The following is a 21,267-nucleotide window of genomic DNA, read 5'->3' on the forward strand; positions in this document are numbered from 1 at the left end:
ACAACACTGTGTTTGAAATAGGGCAGAGTAAGAGTGGCTTTTGGAAGAAATTGAAAAGTGAGCCCATATGGAACCTAATGAGGTTCAACAAGTCTAAGTGCAAGTCGAACTGCACCTGGGTTGAGGTAATCACAGACATGAATACAGAATGGGTGGAACTCTTCGGAAACAGCCCTGCCAAGAAGGACTTGAAGGTTCTGGTGGATGAAAAGCTCAATATGAACCATCAGTGCGTGCTTGCAGCACAGAAGGCCAACTACATTCTGGGCTGCATCAACAGAGGGGTGGCCCACAGGGGAGGGAGGGGATTGTGCCCCTCTGCTCTGCCCTTGTGATGGCCCACCTGGAGTGATGCAGCCAGGTCTGGTGTGCCCAGCACAAGAAGGATGTGGGCTGTTAGGGTGGGTCCAGAGGGCCACAAAGATGATCAGAGTGCTGGAGCACATCTCCTATGAAGAAAGGCTGAGAGAGAGCTGGGGGTGTTCAGCCTGGAAAAGAGAAGGCTCTGGGGTGATGTTATTGCCGCTTTTCAGTACTTAAAGGGGGCTTAAAGAAGAAGATGGAGAACAACTTTTTCCTTGGGCAGACAATGAGAGGACAGGGGGTAATGGTTTTAAACTAAAAGAGGGGAGATTTAGATTTGAGTTTAGGAGGAAATTCTTCACTCAGAGGGTGGTGAGGCACTGGAACAGGTTGCCCAGAGATGCTCTGAATTTTCCATCCCTGGAGGTGTTCAAGGCCAGGTTGGACAAGGCCCTGGGTAGCCTGACCTAGTGGGTGGCATCCCTGCCCATGGCAGGGGGTTGGAACTAGATGATATTTAAGGTCCCTTCCAGCCTGAGCCATTCTATGATTCTATGAAGAAATGGCTTAAATAAAAGACAAGAATAAAAAAACTTTCATGGTGGATCTGCTGCGGAAGTATCTAGTGGAACCACAATGCTCTATCAACCTACTAAGATGACAAAGAAAGTCTATTGCGTGTCTAGGAACTGAATCTATATCCCAATCTCCAGTCCACTGCTTCATAATCTTTTTGTATCAAAGTAATTTGGAATGTATTTGTTTAAGTGAGATTAGGTGTTTGTGTTTTTGGTTTGTTTGTTTGTTTTTCCTGCAGACATCTTAAAAATGAGATGAAAGTGACTTCAGGTATTTTGGATTACTTTTCAAACTTAGGCATCTCAGAGTAAAATTGTGTGCAATAAATTTTTCTTGGATCATTTAAACGTGTTTCATTTATTTAATGGAGATCTCTTAATTGCTCCCAATTGATAACCTGGCCTGAAATAGCAGCTGAAGTTGTTACAATAGACACAGGAACAAACAGAGAGAGCAGAGGGAGATAAAAGACATTGATTTTTTTGGAGAACTTTGTCATCAAGTCAGAGAAGGAAAGATGTAGAAATGGACTATAATAATCAAGTTCTGTAGTGGCTGGCTACTTGTTAGGGTCATAATAAGTATATTACCTGACTTCAGTTAGTGGAGAGGCATAGGACAGAATTAATGGCTGACTGTGAATATGCATATTACTTATTCCTGGATTTTGACTTCAGCTCTGATACCAGGACCATCTTTACATAAACCCTTTTGTCCTGGTTTTGGCTGGTATAGAGTTAATTTTCTTCCTAGCTGGTATTGTGCTGTGTATTGGATTTAGGATGGGAATAATGCTGATAACACACTTATGTTTTAGTTGTTGCTGAGCAGTGCTTACACTAACTCAAAGATGTTTCAGTTTATGCTGCCCTGCCAGCAAGGAGGCTGGGGGTATGCAAGGAGCTGGGAGGAGACAGAACCGGGACAACTGTCCCAGGCTGACCAAAGGGATGTTCCAGGCCATACGGCATTGTGCTAAACAAACAAACAGATAAAAATAAATAAATGGGGGGGGGGGCACTGCTCAGGGACAGGCTGGGCATGAGTTAGCAGGTGATGAACAATTGCATTGTGTATCACTTCCTTTGTATTTTCTTTTCTTCTTATTATTATTTATTATTTTTCCTTTCTTTCCTTTCTTATTAAACTGTCTTTATCTCAACCTATGAGTTTTTACTTTTTTACTTTTCTTTTTAGGTGTTTTAAAAAGTAGAGATAAATATTTACTTCTGTACTGATCTCCACAAGCATGAATTTATTAATACATTTTGATTTGCTGAAGATGAAAAAATTTCATACATTTTGGTTATAAAATGTTTGTAATGTGTGCAAGAAGAGCATGGTATAAACATGGTATTAATGTGTCCACTGTGCCTTGTAGTGTGCCATAGTTTATGTGGAAGTAGGGTAAAGCTGACATACTGAAATGGTTCTCTAGGAATTGCTATGGTGCTTTTCTGGGAAAATCTGATTTGGATGAAGTCATGTGGATACCAGCCTCCATTATCTTCAGTATGAAGGTGAAGCTTTTGGAGACTTGATGTTCTGGTATTGCTGTTTCTTTTTGATTTAAGCAGTAGTTCAAACAAAGTTTATAGGAGGATCAAAACTCCGCTTGCTTGTCCAACTGATCTCGTCCTCTTGAACCGTGTCTGAAATTAATGTCTGCCTTTTACTGTATTCTCTTCTAAAATATGCAGCTTTGTGGAACAAGTAGACAGGAATGTAAATGCTTCATATCAGGATGTTGCCAGTAAATTGGCAATACAGAACAGCTGATCAGTCACTTGAAGTCCTAGGATTCCCATAAAATATACTCTTACTAGATGAGAGGAAGACTGAATTCCGAATCCAAATTAAATGCTTGCTATTTTTGAAGTAATTGTGAATGACAGATAAAGACTCCCCCCACCCTCCCTTTAGTTCAATCTTGCTGATAAACTCTCTAAATACAGCATTCTATACTATCAAAAAAAAAAAAAAAAAAAAAAAGCATTTAGTGTTGTTGTCTGTATTTTCTTATTCACAAGAAAAGTAGAGCTAACCTTTATGTTTTTCACCACTGTTTGTCAAAGCGTGTAGGAGGTTGTATGTTCATCTATTAAGTGCTATGCATGTGTAGTAACTGGCATGTTAATGCCTGCTGTTACGTTAAATGAGCTTTAATAGACTAATAACACAAGTAAACCGCATCTTAAAACTGATACCGGATGTGGAAAAGGGATGATAATTACCTATTCATTCATACTGCTGGTGGCCTCTAGAAAATAAATGAAAAGAATTTAGGAGATTTTGAATACCATTAAATCAATATTGAATATATTTTGGTTCAGAACTTAGAGCAGCCTCCATGTGAGATCACACACAGTTTGAATTTAAATTAATCATTGACACTGGAAATGCAGAAAACATGCAAGCACCAATTATTTCAAGTTCTGTGGAGTCTGAAGAACATGTAAGAAAGTCACAGCAATAGTTTTCCTATTTTTCTTAGAATTAGATTACAAAGCATGTCATTCTACAAGATACAGAGAATATGGCAAATACTGAAGTGAGGTGATAGGTCACTTGGTGATATATAATAGGAAGGAATGCAGAATGCACACTGCAAGAAATACAAGCTTGGGATAAAATAACTTTCGACAGTTTAATCTGACTGTGATTTGAACCTGAACGTTGTCTGATTCACCTGCTTAACTTTCTTTTGTGTTACAGCTGGGGAAGTATGAGTTAAACTGACTTTTATGTCCTTCTCAGTTTGAAGTGTGGACGTTATAAAACATACAAGTCTTTTAACCCTGGTTTGCTCATACATTTTATTTCTGCTGTTTTGTGCATTTGCTTAGTTGGCCTTTTTTTTTATCTGACTTGTAGGTCTTTGAAGAAGAGCATCATATCTTGTACCTGGACCATGGTGGAGTTATCGTGGCTATCAAAGACACCTCCATCCCACTTAAAATACTCAAGTAATCCTACAATCAATTAGAGTAGAACTATAGTGTATTCAATGCCTCAGACAAAGTTCAGAGTTTAAGATGAACGCTTCAATGTAATCATGTATGAAATGCAAGTGGAGTCAACTTAATTTAACATTAATTAAGTTGACAGAATTCAGGTGGATGTTTTCTTAAAGATTACTTCATGGTGCTGTTGACATGACATAATGCATTAATTATAACAAGATTTTCTTGCATCAGCGTAGATCTTTTTAGTTTGCTTAAAAAGCTAGCCTGGAATTCTAAAGTACAAGCATGATTAGTACAGCCTGGAACTCTAAAGTACAACCATGTTCAGTATGATTATTGTCTGCTACTTTTTTGTACCAGCAGTGCATGGCACTGATGTTCTGCCTGTTGTGCATATGTGGCTTAGGTATCCAGTCAGAATATTACTTTCATACTGTAATAAAGCTCATTTTTCAGTAATAATCCCTACACTAATATGATCATGGCTGTACACTTAGTTTGCTGGAGTAAAAGCCATCATTAACCATCCAAGTACAAAAAAAGGAGGAAAAGTACACAAGACAAGAGAATTGGAGTCATAAGCTCTGGGTGCAGAGACTATTTGAAATGCATTTTGCTGATCATTCAGCACCTTTAAAAAAAAAATTTAAAGGATAGTTATATCTGTGAGGGGCCATCATCATGGTGCCTGGAGTTATTGAACATCCCACGTGTTTTAGCAATTGAGCTGTTTTCCCTACTTATGTTTCAATGACCTCTGCTTAACAGGTCTCCAGCCTGGGGACTACTAGAAAGAATGGAGTGTAAATTACTGACTCTTAAACCTACAAAGTAGCAAGATTGTTTGTTTGGCAGAATTTGTTTTTTATTTGCCTTAGAATTTCCACTGTTGTTACAAATTTATTATACGCTTCCTAATAATGTAAGCCACTAGCACATTAATGAGATATACTACCCATGCAAACTGTCTTCTGGTGATTGTAGATCCATGGCTTTAGAGTTTATGAGATTATTTTTTTTGAGTGTATGAATTCTGATTTATATAATACTTGTAAATGAAAACCATTTCTGCTTTTCAACAGGTTCAGCATAGATGAAGGCCAGACTTGGAGTACACATAATTTTACCAGCACTTCCGTCTTCGTAGATGGATTACTAAGTGAACCTGGAGATGAAACATTGGTCATGACGTAGGTTTCTGTTTTCACCTGTTTTTTCAGGGCTCTCTCTCAATATGCACTTGAGCAGTTTTTAAATTGTGGATGTTTGAAATAGTCCTTGAGTAACTGCTTTTGCTTCCTGCAGTCACACAGGCCTGATCATATCCAAATAGTCCTACTACGCAGCTTGTCTTTGAAGTTACCTGAGTGCAATATTTCAGATTGTAAAGATGAAGAGTTCTGTTTGTGTGAGATTTCACATAGTTGCAACCAGAAGGTGTGGAATAGTAGGATTACAGATCTAAATCTGAGAAATATAGGTAAAAATAACTATAGCTTGCATTTTTTCTGTTTTCTACAGATTCTTAGGCAGACTTTAAAAGTGTTAAATATCAATCCTTTCTTGTGAAAATTGTCTTCACAGTGTAAACAACTATATTGTTGTCTTAATAACTGCATTACTGTATGAAACCAAACACTATGCTAACAAATACATGCTTTAATTCTGTGCAGTGGCTGAGGCATATGCTGCAAATAGAGTTTAAACAACCAGATTCTGCAACTCAAGCCCACATTTGTCTGTCTTTTTTTTCCAAAGAGCTCAGGACAGCTGGATCTGAGCTGCAGGTTTTGCTCTGTCTCAGGATAAATGCTAATTGTTACAAGTGTCTGAGAGTAAAAAAACACCTGCCAATTAGAGAAAGGGACAGGCTGACTGCAGTAGTAAAGGGGAATTCAAGAAAAAAAATATTCCTGCACTCAGAGATGTGCAGGATGATATGCCTGCTCCTATCAGTTAGAACAGCTTGTGCAACACTTTATATTGGAGCTCAGTGTGCTCATGACACACTTTTTTCTCCTATGAATTAGAAACAGGACTGCCTTTAATATGCACCAGTAGCATTTTTCCCCAAGGGAGGAAAAAAAAAAGTGCTTAATGTACTTCTCAATGTACTTAAAAGTGTTGTGCCATGTTCGCAATGTTATAGTGCACAGGGGTGACTTTGGCATACTGGTAGTCCATTCTTTCTTTCTCCACTATCCCATTCATTTCTCTTCCATTTTAACTTGTATGATCTGAGAAGAACAGCATTATTCCAGCATCTTACTCTTCTCTCAAGCACAGCTTTTTATGGTATAATATATTCCACACAGAGATACTTACGACTCTGAATGAAGGATTTCTACTGCCTTCATTGGAAGTTCAGGGATCAAAAGCTTATACTAAACTGTACTTACTGGCAGATAGAAAAGAATGTGATGACTATACGCTGTTTGATATTTTTTGTTGGTGGTGTTGGTTGTGGTTGTAGTATGTTTGTTTGTTTTGTTTTTTGTTAAAAAACAGTGATTTTGTGAAAATATATTTAAATATCTGGATGAATAGCCAAAGACCTCATGTTAAAAAAACACAACACCTTTTTTGCAATCATCCATCTGAAATTAGGTTAGGGATTTCCTTCTACATTTCTAATTTGTATTAAAAAACAACAACAACATTATCTGGGAAAGGCGTAAAGGGACCCAGTAGCACTGTGTCTAAGAGATTTCCTGTTCTCCATCATGGTGACTGGGACACTGAAAGTCCCCTGCAAGACAGGTTATTAGAATTCTCTTCTGTCCTAACTTATCCAAAATGACGTGGTCATTTTGGAAAGCTTACTGAAGCAACAGGGGAATATGAACATGGTTACCTCAAGTATTCATTTCAGAAAGTTTTGTGTTTTCTCAAAAAAACAGAAAAAACAAATGTTGTTGACTTGTCAAAAGTTTTCAGAAAACTGAATTGTCATCTGCCAGTCGACATTAATCAAAATCATTCACCCACATCCCCTGCAGTATTCAAAATATGTACTGTCAAATGCCAAGGAAAATATATTTTATTCCATTGTGCTCTGCAATAGACCTAGTGAAGAGTTTTAGGAGTTTTAAGCAGTAAAGTATTCATACAGTTTAGGAAAATAATTCTGTGTAAAATCATTTTCTAAATGAAGAGCTCAAATCCACCACTTACTGCTAAACGAATAAGTAAGGTATGTTCAGATATTGTCTCAACTAATTGATATATGTTAAATTCATCAAAATAGTACACATTCTAGTAGATTTTACTTTGCTCTAAATTCTTTAAGAGTGAAATTTACTGAAACTCAATCTTACGTTTCACAACATACTATTTTTGTGGGAAAAAAAAAAGCAACATAATAACACTGGATTGAGTGATGGCCCAACTTAGTGGAAAAAGGAAGAATTGTATGTTTCTGAAATATTGTTGTTCCTCTTCAAAGGATGTAGTTCATATAATGAAAGTTTCAAATCTGTAAAAATTATTTCTTAAGCACAATTCAGCTTCTGGAAGCATTACCCAAACCAGGTTATTGAGATTGCAATGTAAATCCAGTCAGCACAATAACCATGGTACTTCAGTTTTAGTAGGAGGTTACATAAAAGGCCTTCTTTTCTTTGTGTCAGGTAGAATCAAAATCTTCCTTATGGACAATTGTTTTTTTTTTTTTTTTGTTTTTGTTTTTGTTTTTTTAGGGATTTTTTCCTAAGATCTTGTGTAGAATAACCTTTATAACCTTTTACTGTAACCCTTAAAAAGGGTGGCTAAATAGTAGATAAAACCTCAATATGTAAGAAAGTAGCTGATTTCCCAAGGTGAGTTCTAAGTTTTATTTGCAGCCATCTGATTTCTTGTCTGAGTGCAATTTGAATCAGTGTTGCTCAGATATGTTTTGCTTTTAAAATGAAGGCATTACCTCCTCCTATTTAGGTGACCATACACTATTTACTCTGGCTCAGCCAGGTGAAATCTGAATGAAGAATTTCCAATCTGTAATAAATAAAAGAGCTCTGCTTTTTAAATATGTGAGTAGAAAAAAAAAATATTAGCTAGAGAATTAATTATAAAATATAGTAAATTACACAGATTGATTTGATCTTTATCTAAGATGACACCAGAGATTTGATTGATGCAAAACTATGCTTTATAATGCCATATGTTTCTCCTTAAATTAATCTATTTTCTTCATAGTCCACCCTGTATTTACTTCTGCATAAGGCATCAGGCTAGGCATTAAATCTACATTTTTTTCCAAACGGGTTACAAGCTAAAAGATTGTTCTTGGACAGGATTTTACTGAATAGATGGAAAAAAATGTTGGAGGTAATTCACAAACATCACGAAGCCACTGAACCTTTGGATAAAATGGAAAGGCGCTCATCCTGCTCCTCCCCAGCACTTCTCAGAACCTACGCATTCATTTCCGTTCCTTTTCCCCAAAAGAGCTGAAACCAAGATGTTCTGGCATAAAAGAATGATTGGCAATTATTATTTTTGGGGGGCAGGGAACGTGAAAAAACATATTTTGGTTCAATTTCAACTAAAATTGTTTCCTCCCCTCATTTTTCACTTTGGCAGCTAAACCGGGGGAAGGGGAGGGGAAGAAAAAAAGAAAAGCTCTTCTTTTTAGTGCATTAAGTATATGCACGTGTTTGTAGTTAAAAGCACTTAAGTCATAAGTGTCTAAGCATATTTGCACATGCTATGTTGCGTACACAAGCACTGTTTATATGCAGTTGTTTTATGTAGGCAGGTGTCTACGTTTGCACATGGAAGCATTCATCACTTTTGTAGTTGCAATTTAGGAAGGCCATTGATAATGTGACCTCTGTTATGTTTTTTTGGGGAATTAGAAAAATATGCTGAATTATGATCTTGATGCATAACAGACTGCAGTTTGAATGTGACATCACTTTCATCCATTTTACTAGTATGATCCCACTCTACATTTTTTGTTGATTTTACAATGGTGTAAAGGAAGTGAAGACAACTGTTAGAAGGAAAGCATTTCTATACAAATTCATTTGTCACTTTTCAAAAACAACACTGTATACACAGTCATGGCTAACATATTCTTCTAGCCCATATCCCTGTGCAAATCTTTCATTAATAATGTCACCACTTCTGTGAGTTAAGAACACTACACATTGGCAGTGGTTACACTAGAGATAAAGTGCATCCTCCCAGTGCCAGAACCTTACTTTACTCCCTCAACTTGATCATTTCTTTAGAGATTCTGGCATGGGGTGGCCATGTGTCTTGCTTTATATTCAAAGGCACTATAGTAATACGAACTACAACAGGCAAAACAACAAAATTATTGTGACCTTTATTTTACAACATTTGTTGTTTCAGTTATGTTGTCACAATCTATTGTAAAGATCAAAATGAAGCTAAGGAGTCTCAGCTCTTTGAGCTCATCATAAGCTGACAAAAAACTTCTACCAAAGTATTGCTTTTGTGTAAGGTACAGCTGAGAAAGTCGTTGCTGTGGTAATGTAAATGGCCTCTGATATCTACTGAACCATAAAGTGGATTAAGCATTCAATCTGCAATTTCAATTGTGTTATAAAAATAATCAAGGAGATGTGACAATTAGAAAAAATACTGTAATGGTACAGTAAATTCTCTGACAACTGTTGTTCCTACTAATATGATTTGCTACTGGAAAGGAAGCCTTAGCATTAGGAACAAAATCTAAATACCACTTTTTTAGCATAACTCTGTGACTAGTTCCATTTAAATACTTTCCAAGAGATAGACTGGGAATTATTAAAATAGGTAGCTAGCACCTCTGAAAGTCCTATTTCCTTTCTTGGCTTGGTCACACACTCACTGTTCAATTTTGGGGTTAAGATCCAAAAATAATTTCTGGTACCTGCCTACATGTCAAATGCTTTGACATCTTTGCTTTGGTGCTGCCTGGAAGAAAGGTTTAAAATGCATTATCCAAGTTAGAGCCATTGACATGACCTTCTCTATAGGTGATATGGGCACTCCTGATTCAAATCCTAGCTTTTATTCTGTTGATAGTTTTATACATTTGAAGGATCTCCCAGAAAACAAGAGGTCTTCTTCCACTCCCAGCTGGCATGTGAAGCTAGCAGTGTGTATCAGCAGGGACTGCGCAGACAAATTTTGTTACCTGGCAGCGTGCTATTTCAAACATCACAGATGATGACAAAGACGTACAGAGGAATGCAAAAGCTAATGCAGCACTTGGGAGATTAAAGCAGTATGTCTAGAATGAAAGAGGCATCTGATTTCAAACAAAAGTAGTTATGCATCACATAGTTGTCATCACCAGTCTTCAATACGAGTGGAAAACTTGGACAATTTAAGTTGCCATGTTAAACATCTGAATAAATTCCACATGTGCTGTCTTCACGACCTTGGTGCTGTAGTACAGCAGGATTACTTCCTCCACTCAGAGGTCTTTGATTGTTCTCAGATATTCAGCAGTAAAGCAAAAGTGTTGCAGGTTAAGGTACGCTGCTCCAAGTATTTGGTGGGTCTATCTGACATCAGGCTGCTCAGAGCCATTTCCTTTGTCCAGACTAATAGAACAGGGTTAACAGCTCAAAGATAAACCAATGTAATGTGAAAAAAAAAGTTGCTTAAGGCATATATTAATTTATACGGCATTAGATCCATGGTATGGGACATGATAGACGAAATCCATCTGCTCTGGCAAAGAATGTGTTTTGATGCTGTGAAAACCTATGAACAAAATCTTGAAGAACACAGGAGAAAAGTAAAAGAGGAAGGCAAGGATGGTGAATATAAAGAGCTACTGTGACATTTGAGATGAACAGCATGGTGTGAAAATCTTGTTCATTTCTCCTGAATGAAGCCATGAAAGCTGAATTTTTGGAAGACTTCAGCACCAGCACCATCATAGCTTCAGTCAGGTGATTCTCTAATGACACAGACAGTGGGCAATGCAGCTATTACTGCTCCTGTAAACTAAGAACATCAATTGAATAGATGCCCTTTTCTATTGAATAGAAATATGAATTTACCGGAAGAGATTATCATTGCATATATTTTCTATTAAATTAGCTCTCCCTCATTATGAGCTTTATCAAGAACAGAAAAAAAAAAAAAGGGGGGGGGGGGGGGGAAGGAAAGAGGAAAGAAAAAGCAATCCTCCAGCAAATAGTTTAAATGAGTTAGCTTAAAAACTGCATTAAACTGTCTTAGCTATCAAATGATGCAATCAAATTTAAAAATGATGTGCTCATAAATGAACCAGGAACAAATGTAAAAAGTTGTTATGGTAACTGAAATACTGAAGTTAAAATTATGGATCCCAAATCCTTGCAAATAAAAGGAAATGAATTTCTAAGGTAATTGGAATTTCTTTCAAAAATTATGTATCACAGCATCATCTTTCATAGTTTAAGCAGAATTGATTTGATGACTTTCTAATGAAATATAATTATTCAAGAAGAATGTTTTAGTAGCTTATGAATTATTATATTCTTGATATTTGTCTTTTAATCATTGGTTACCCTTGTTGCACTGTATGAATTTTTTCCATTCATATGATTTTATTGGATATATGTTTTGCACCTGAGCTATTAGATTATGGTTGCTGTTATGTATCACTTTATTGTAACTTACATTTTTCTCCAATCCATTGCATCCTACTTTAAAAATGCTCCCTCCCTCCCCCCTCCCATTTTTTTACTTTGGAAAGACACTTTAAAAAAAAAATAAAAAAAATAAATCCTAGTGATATTTGGTAATACATTTGAGTGGGCTCTTGTGACATGTCTGCAAAACACTCAATAAGGCAACAATTTTTATGTCAGCAACAGCATTAATAATCATAAGACCATGTTTTCAAAGTGTTTGCAAAGCTGGGTGCGTGCAAATTGCTGGATTCCTTTGAAAATGTGTCCCAGGAAATTCAAAGCTGTATGCATGCAGTTTTCAAGGAGTTTGTGGTTATGATGAGACAATTCCTTGAATCTCAGGAATTTTACTTCACTGAGAGAATGGTTGAATCAGGTACTGTCTCTGTCAGAACGTGGTTTTTGGTGTATAGAATAAGAAGAAACATAATGGAAATAAGTTTTTGTTTGTTTGTTTGTTTGTTTTTTTCTGCAAGAGGCTGAGCTACAAGAAAAAGGTTATTTCTGTATTTTCATAAAAGTCTTTAGAAGAGAGACTTAGGATTTGTGTAGTGAGACAGTATAGATATAGATTGCACATAGCATCTATATTGTTCTTGTGGAATTTTCATGATTTCTGTAGTAATTTCCATGATTTTTAATTATTATTATTTTTTTAATTAAAAGATGTTGGACTGGGCAATATCTCCAAATGTTATGTTATCTCTATTGCCCATGTTTCACTAATATCTCACTTCTATGGGAGACAATAGAACCTCAGCAGCCTGTGAATAATTCTGTAGCTGTACCTTTTAAGTTATTAATTCTTGTTCTTCCTCCTTTGTGCCCTTCCTCCTTTATGCCCCTCCTCCAAGTCTTTTTGAAGACAGCTCTTCAACCTATGACTCTGAAGACATTTTGTTGTTGTTTTTCTTTTTTTTTTTTTTTCAAGAGGAAAAAAAGAATTCTTTCCATATATCTTTATTGGTTACTTTTTCTAAGCAGCTTGTGAGTCATCCTTGCCCTTCTTCAAATCCATTTTTAGTTGATGTGTAAGTATGCATATAACATCCAAAATCAGACACCATGTTCTTTCACAGGCTTCATCAGTGCCAAGTTTATCAAAATATTTACCTCCAGTTCTTCTGTTTTCCGGTTCTAAATACAGAATCACAGAGAATCACAGAATTTCTAGGTTGGAAGAGACCTCAAGGTCATCGAGTCCAACCTCCAACCTAACGCTAACAGCCCTCCACTAAACCATATCCCTAAGCTCTACATCTAAACGTCTTTTGAAGACTTCCAGGGATGGTGACTCCACCACTTCCCTGGGCAGCCTGTTCCAATGTCTAACAACCCTTTCAGTGAAGAAGTTCTTCCTAAACAACCCTTTCAGTGAAGAAGTTCTTCCTAAGAACTTCTTCCTAAGAAGAACTAAGAAGTTCTTCCTAAGAACTTCTAAAGAACTACAACCTAGAATTAGTTTTTCTTTTGCAGCAAAATTGTGTTCTTGATATAATTTACAAGTCTTTGCTTTGTTTTTTGAAAGTTATTCTCCATATCAGTTTTGTATCTTTGATTTCTCTATTTCTAGGAGTATTTTTTACACTTGGTTTTGGAGTATTTTATCATGCTGATTTTTGTGTTATCTACAGAAAAGTTTCTGTGTGTTTGTTCTTTGACCATGAAGGTGCTAATGAAAATATTAAATGTAGATCTATCATATCTTTGTAATACATATCTCAAAATGTCTTCCTCTTTGAATAACTACTTTCTGAAAATGTCTTTTTTTTTCCTTATTAGATATGCAATCCCATTCTCATTATGATTTTAACTGCACTGTTATTTACTGTTTTGTTTTTTTTAAGTTCAGACAATGTCACCTAGAACTGTGTAACTGTTTTAACAAAGGTCAAAATATGCCACATTTACTACTTTCCTTTATCTACTAAGCCAGTTACCCTGTAAAAGAAGGAAATTACATTAGTTTGACATGATTTGTTTTTGACAAATCCATGGTGGCTGTTATCATTTTAATTATCTCCAAGGCGCTTATAAGTGGATAGCTTAATAATTTGTTTGGTATCTTTGTGGGTATCAAAATGAATTCTGTAACTCCGTGGGCTCTAGTTTTTTTCACATCAATTTTGTTTTGTTTTTGTTTATTGAGGGGAGTTTAGGGGAATCTGTGTTTTTGTTTTAAATATATAGGTGAAATATTCTCCTTTTTATAGTCATCTGGAATCAACCTCATCCGCTGTAAGGTCTCAAACATACTTATTAATTGTCCAGAGATTGTGTTTCATGCTTTCAGGAGACTTTTGACTATATCCTGTTTTGAACTCAACCAGCCATCTCCTTCCTTCTCCCTTGACTCACCTACCTCAGATAGCTAACATGAATGAAGAAAATTTAATTTTCTTCAGTAGAAAATGTTTTCCTTAGGTCAGAAGTGAGGCTTTGAGAGGAATTGGATCCTTGCACTTCAATGTATATGTTGATAAATGAGTTAATAAAAGAAATGTAGCTGTTTTGTAAAGTTTTTTGGAGCCTGGAGAAGCATTCACTAAGGTAGGTAGCTGCAGAAAAACATGGTAAAGTCTGCCTTACTTTAGTACCTTGTGTGGAGAAAAAGATATTAAAAAAAAAAAAAAGAAACAGGTATTTAGCATGCAAAAGACACTTAATTTCTGTCAGCAAAGCCAGTCATATTGAACTAGGCATTGTGGAAAAAGCATGAGACCACCTAAGCAGTCAGTTTATTGCATATGTAAGTATAAGTGAATAAGAACATATGGTGACAGCAGCTCTCAGGATCCAGCTGAACCAGAAAAAGGAACCAAACCTGTAGGTCTCGATGCAAGACAGTTGTCCTGCTGAGAGAAGAGGGACCACACACCTATATTCACATACAGTCAGTGGACTGAGCCACAGTTTTTTTGGTTTTGTGTATTGTTTCTACTTCTGAACCCCAGGGCGAAAAGGAGAGAGAGTAGATGATGCAAGTCCTTTAATTTCAGAACCTTACTATGAAAAGAGCAAAACACGCAAACTAAATGCCAATGTTTCTGTTTAAATAAGCACACTTCTGTTGGTGAAGTTTCCTGTGAGTGTGGACTGTTCAATCATGGGCAGTAATCTATCAATTATACCTACACCTCTGTGCTATGTCTGAAAAGCAAAGACACTGGGGGGAGGAGAAAAAAAAAAAAAAAAAAAAAGGAAGAAATCACTGTACATCTTTAGTCTCTGCAACTTTTTTTCAACCTCTGTGGTGGACTTCAGACCTCTACATCCATCTACCATGGAAGAGGCTTAGATGTTGCCTCTGTTGCCAAGAATTCACCATTTCCTCGCTTCTGCTCTACCCTAGCTCCTCTTTGAACCTGGTATTCAGGACAAGAGAAATGAGTGTAAACAGCAGAATGCTTTTAGCAAAACTATACCATTCCTGCTCTGTCTGGACTTGGGCAAAACAGAGGACAAAACAAAAGGAATGAATTAGTTTGGAGAATGCTACTAAAGCTTGGAATATGAACTCTGTGCAGTACGAGCTGCACAGGAATTGTTGGCTTCAGAATCAACCTTAAATTCCTTGGCAAGTAAGACACGTAAGCCTAATACAAACCACAAATACATTTGACTTTTGCCCAGATAGAGTCTTTATCCTTTCTAATTTGTTGCTGAATGTCATACTTGTCCATTTTGTTTTGGAAATAAATATTCTGGCTTTGAAAACGTTGGCTGCTTTGGCAGTGAAACCATGTTTTTAAAGCTGTGAGATTTCCAGTTTTTTTCAAAGAGAAATCTACAGTTTATGACTGTTTTTTGTTTGAGATTGGACTATCTGAAATGAAGAGGAGAGTCAGAATTCTCCAGCACAATGTGTATGTTCAGTCTATTCCTTAGAAAGGAATACAATTTCATGATGCTGCTGTGAGTTTGAACCATAGTAATATTGCCATCTGAAATCTGTAAAAATTAAAAAGAAATAAAAAGTTAAGAAGTTGCACCATCATCATAAGGACTTAGTGACAGAGTTGGAACCTGAATCCAGCATTCCTAAGTTCTGATCCCTGATCAGAAAGGTCAAAATTCCAGGTCAAAATCAGAGGGTGTTTCATGTAACGAGATAATAGACAAAAATATTGGGTTCCAAATTAGAAAAGGTGGTGTATTTCCATTTAAACTCCTGGACAGTTTGCTGGCGGGGGGGGGGGGGGAATCTCTGATCCAGGAGCTATATTTTTTCTTAGTAGACTTCTGTATACAATTGACTAGTATTTTCTAACTGGACATATTGTATGTGAAGATGAGTAAAAGTAGAAGAAAAAACATAAGGGACTTTTTAGTAGGGAACCATGACCATGGAAAGCAGAAGATAAAACTGGAATCTCAGATGCAAGGTGTTTCTTACCTTCAAGATTTTACGTTTGATCTTTTTGTTTAGAGTCTTTGGACACATTAGTTACCGTTCAGATTGGGAACTTGTGAAGGTGGACTTCAGGCCATCCTTCCCCAGGGAGTGTACTGATGATGACTATGAATCCTGGGATCTCACAAATCTACAGGTATGCACTGTTAAATGCCATAACTTTTATGTATCTGAAAGATCCGTGTACTGCTGTGTGCTAGGAAAATATTTCCTAATAGAATTTGGATGACACTTCACAAGCTTTAATCTCCTTAGGCTGGTATTTTGTTGATGTTAAAATTGTTTAAAAAGGGGGAGTATTTTGTGTTCCCTTTAGTTGTGTGAACTGTATTCTGGGAAAAGTGGAAATATATGTGGTGGTCTGCCATAATAATAGGTGGTCCTAATGGATTACGAACCATTACCATAAACTAAAATCTGTATTATTGATTGAAGCAATTTCAACATGTAGTCATATGTTCTGCCAACTTCTTGACCACATGCTGTATTCATATATAAATTGCCACATGTAAAGTCCATTCCAGACATAATTTAGGATCTCAGTAGACTGATCCTGTAATAGAGTCCAGTTATTTGGGGCAATACCATTTCTGCAGAAATGCATTAAGTTTGTGCTTATCCTAGTGCTCTGGCCAATTCCATTTTGGGGAAGCTACATTCTCTATGTAATGTATTGATTAAACAGACTAATGTGAAGAGTTTTGCATTAAATAGGAATTAGTCATATTTATTCTTACTCATTCTAATTATTGTGTTTGTTTCTTCCTAAATATTTGTTCTCTTGCTCTGCATGTTTCTTTTTCTTATTTCTTGTTTCTTTTTTGTATACTGCTTTGTGTTAGTACAGTTCTCCAACTTTCACTTGTTTCTCATGCATATTTTTATTGTTCTTCTTTGAAATTGCTGTGTATTTTGAAAGGATGTAATATACGACTGAGCCTAAACAGTAACATTTTCTTGGGATATTGACATTTAAATGTCTTTCAGAAAATAAAAGCTACTAAAATGACTCTGATAGAGCACTTACAGCTGCCCTATTACGAGTAGAGTGTTAGATTCAGATGGTCTTAATTCTACCTGTGAACATGTGCCTGGTGCTTCCTGTTGACTGCCTACACGAGATATGGTCATTTAGATAGAACTTCAGCCATCTGAATCAAGACTGATTTTTTTAAATGCACTTTTGTATGCTTGTGCCTGGATTATGCACACATGAAACGTGGGTTAAACTGCACTTGAATTTTCATGCATATCTTTGTATTTGTGCCCGGAAATATGGTGTATGTTACAACCCTGTAATGTCCCAGTAATGGATGTGAAAGCTTTGTATACTTACACATTTGAATTGAATTGAATTGTGTTGTGTTTTTGTTTTGATTTTTTTTTTCCTTCTTAGAGTCTGTTATCCTACAGTCTCAAGTTCAAAATACATTGATCACATTTTTATAGTCTCCTCATAGATAATTTGCTGTAGATTGCTCTAGAAATTGATGACTTGATACCAGTGTCCAGTCTTGGCAATAAGACCAGCCTTTCTCATGACAACTTAAGATCACATCTGCATGGTGTAGGTTATTCTGTCCAGTAAGTCTGGTGCTTTGATGTCCAGGGCGATCGATGCATCATGGGTCAGCAGAGGAGCTTTCGGAAGAGGAAAATTTCATCATGGTGCATTAAAGGGAGAAGTTTCACGTCAGCTCTCACATCCAAAGTCTGTGAATGCACGAGCTCTGATTTCTTATGGTGAGTCTGCCTGTGGACCTTCAGATTTACCACTAGAGAAATGTTACATAGAGTTTGAGGGGTTTATTTTCCTCCTTTTGCACCTCCCCCTGCATAGCTGTGTGCAAACAACCAAGAAACAATGCAAAACATAGAATAACAGGGTGTTTTTGCATCTGCTTTTGTTTAAAAACGTTGCCATGCTTTAAGTATTTGTCTCATGAATCCTGATGTCTGTTGATCAAGACTTCAAAATGACGATTGGATTGATTTGTAGGGCAAGCAAACCTGTTCCATTTACAAATTAAGCAAACAACAGAAGAAATGTGTTGGTCCAAGTGGCAAGGAATACCTTTTAAAAATCTAAGCTACCAAGAGAGTTAATTTTTCAGAACTGACAAAGTAATTGCAACCAGTTTTGCCCCCATGGGTACACAACTCCTGTTATAAAACTACAATTAAAACAGAACTACCTTCATAAAGTTATGTGTCCAACTATCAGGAGATAATATTAAACAAATCTCCCTTGCTGTTAAAGTAATCACATCTATCTCAAATTAGATTAGTGAATAAAGTGGGGATAGTAATGTGTTTGGTGTTGATGTTTTTCAGTGATTATGGATTTGAGCGCTCTGCACCTCTAAAGTCACAGTCTAGCAAGTGTTTCGCTGACTTTTGGTTTAACCCAGAAGCACCTCCCGAAGACTGTGTGCTGGGGCAGGCATACACCAGCAGCACTGGGTAAGTTGATTTTGTATTTGACTGGCTTGCAAGAGTCCAGGCTTCCACAGTGGAGGAGTGGTGTTAAGGAAACGTAAATGGCACAAAATGAAAAAAAAAAATAAAAAAAATAAATAAATGCAAGTGGTAAACTGCGCTGGCTGACTTATAGCTTGTGCAGAAGCTTCCTACAGACTAATGAAAGATAAATGTTACTTTAAACATTCGCAGCAGTTCAAAAACTAATTTGAGAAGAGGGGGAGCTGTCTTGTTCCTTTTCTTTTTTTTTCCTAGTAACTGCAGGGACAGCTAATAAGCATTGCTATACTTCTGATACAAATGCCTATTCAAAGCCTTTTCTTTTAGCCCCCAGACCAATTTTCAGGCTGAATCCAATTAATTTACTCCAAGGAATAAGTAACATCTCACAGAACTTTCCACTGTCTCTCACGTCCATAGGGATAAGGAGCTGTACAGAGAACGAATTATTTTCATGACCATATGGGACACTCAGAATCAAAGAAAAGCTTTAGTAACTGTAAACAATATCACACAGAATGTACACTACAATGTATTCTGACGTCTGTGCTGAGAATAACTTGCAGCTGGCATCTATTCTGGCTTATCATAACATCATCTCTGTCGGTTGTGGAGATGAGAACCAAATGATGAAATGTCAAATCTGGCAATAGAATCATGGTCTCTGTGTATATTTGCCTTACTGAGGAAAATGATGCCTTTTGGGTTGTGGCTGACAGCTGTGATATGCAGAGTTTGAATTCAGAAGAGTGAAATCTGACTCCAGTTTTAAAGGATGTTTAAAAAATAACGTACCTGAGTGAAACTGATCTGTAAATACTTACTGTACACTTCCAAGTTTTTCTTTATTAACTCCTGAAAGGCATTAGCTTTTTACCCTTTTATATTGTTTTGTGAAATAAATGCTGCAAGTGTTCAAAGAAATGCGTAGATTTGAGAGGAGTAGATAAGCATAGATAAGAAATTACTTTGACATATGTTTAGTGGTTTAATTTCTTCCTGATCTTTGGGATTTTAACCAACCACATGTAATGCACAAGTAGAATGGGATAGGATAGAGGCTTGAGTTTGACAATAAATTTGAACAGAAAAATGCTGGAGCCAAGATCTCGAGCACTGAAGACTGATGAGAGCTAGGAAGGGGCATGGCAGAGAGGACAGGAGAATACTCTGTTGATAGCAAATCAACAGAGGCATGGCCAATAGATCGAGGGAGAGAATTGTCCCCTTCTACTCTGCCCTTGTGAGGCCCCACTTGGAGTGCTGCATCCAGATATGGGGCCCCCAGCACACAAAAAGGTGTGGACCTGTTAAAGCGGGTCCAGAGGAGGGCCCTGAAGATGATCAGAGAGCTGAAGTGCCTCGCCTATGAAGAAAGGCTGAGAGATCTGGGGATGTTCAGCCTGGAGAAGAGAAGGTTTCAGGGAGACCTCATTGCACACTTTTAGTACTTAAAGGAGGTTTATAGGAGAGATGGAGAACAACTTTTTACATGGATACATAGTGATAGGATAAAGGGGAAAGATTTTAAACTAAAAGAGGGGAGATTTAGATTATAAGTTAGGAAGAAATTCTTCACTCAGAAGGTGGTGAGACACTGGAACAGGTCGCCCTGTTGCTTCAGAGAAGCTGTGGATGCCACATCCCTGGAGGTGTTCAAGGCCAGGCTGGATGGGTGGGTCCCTGGGCAACCTCATCTAGTGGGTGGCATCCCTGCCCATGGCAGGGACTTAGAACTAGATGGTCTTTAAGGTCCCTTCCAATCTGAGCCATTCTGTGATTCTATGATCTTGGAGGGCTGATCACATATGTTTCTAAATTTGAAAGGACAGACTCTTCCATTGCATACAAATGAAATCCTGATCATGCTTCACTCTGTTTTTCCAACAGCTTTCACTCAGTAGAGCCATGTCCCCGAGAATTTTTTTTTGCATCACAAGTTGTTTTTTTTATCATCTGCAATCTTGTCTGTTTATGAACCCAAGCAATATTCATTAGCTACTGCCACATTCAGTGATTCTGATGGTGTTCTGCTCACCTCCAATTCACTGTGCTCGCTGCTTACTGTTTTTGCAGGTACAGGAAAGTTGTTTCTAATGTGTGTGAAGGTGGCATAGACCTGCAGCAGAACTTAGCACAGCATATGTGTCCACTGATTGCTCCCAAGGGACTTCAGATCAGCATCAGAGGAGAAAGCCTGGCTGTTAAGCCTGGGGAAGACATCACCTTCATTGTCAGACAAGAGCAGGTAGTAATGAACATTGGCTTTATGAAAGTTTCCTTGCTATTTTTAGGGTTTATTTCTCTCCTAGTTGCTTTACTGCTGAATGAGATTAATTTGTGCTTGAAACAAATATGAATGACTTTCTAAATATTGAAACTTCTGTTTCCAAGTGAATCAGGCAATCCTGTAAACTCAGTGAACCACAAAGTTTTGCCCAGAGAAGGGGATTTGTCTCCTCAGCAGCATGTTCAGACATTATTCCTTAAAGGCATCAGCTTCTTGGAAAATCAAAGGAACTAAATTACCAAAATCTTCTTGAACTGAAAATTTCATCTGCTATATCAGAGAAGAACAGAAATGCAGAGAACCTTTAATATTTTGGCTTAAGTGCTTTTGAGAATCTGCCTTTCAGTAAGGAATCAGGCAAAGCTGTACAGAAATCAGCAAATAGCGCAACATAAATATGTTTATTATGTATTAGTTATGTTGACAAAGGTCTGTGCCCCTCCCCCCCCCCTTTTTTTTTTTCTTTTTATTGAAAGAGACAATGCCCTGATACCCTGAGGCCCTGACTAAAGGCAAAGAGTAATTTTCAGATGTGGTGTTTGCCCTGGGTATGTTTTTTAATGCTTGTGGGTTTTTGTTTTGTTTTGTTTT

At 37.1% G+C, this 21,267-nt stretch overlaps 1 protein-coding gene across 1 annotated transcript in view; it reads left to right on the forward strand.

The window, feature by feature from the left end:
• The window catches only part of SORCS2 (sortilin related VPS10 domain containing receptor 2), a gene marked incomplete at both ends in the record, with an annotated part of 543,493 nt that overhangs the window by 491,551 nt on the left and 30,675 nt on the right, over positions 1 to 21,267 (forward strand). The window contains 6 exons of the mRNA XM_084286795.1: positions 3,757 to 3,848; positions 4,931 to 5,038; positions 15,921 to 16,041; positions 17,515 to 17,648; positions 18,240 to 18,368; positions 20,463 to 20,634. Coding sequence (XP_084142921.1) covers positions 3,757 to 3,848; positions 4,931 to 5,038; positions 15,921 to 16,041; positions 17,515 to 17,648; positions 18,240 to 18,368; positions 20,463 to 20,634 — 756 coding nt within the window. The remainder of the gene's footprint in view (positions 1 to 3,756; positions 3,849 to 4,930; positions 5,039 to 15,920; positions 16,042 to 17,514; positions 17,649 to 18,239; positions 18,369 to 20,462; positions 20,635 to 21,267) is intronic.

Source organism: Netta rufina, assembly GCF_964035555.1.
Source record: "Netta rufina genome assembly, chromosome: 4".
In the NCBI taxonomy this organism is placed as follows: domain Eukaryota; kingdom Metazoa; phylum Chordata; class Aves; order Anseriformes; family Anatidae; genus Netta; species Netta rufina.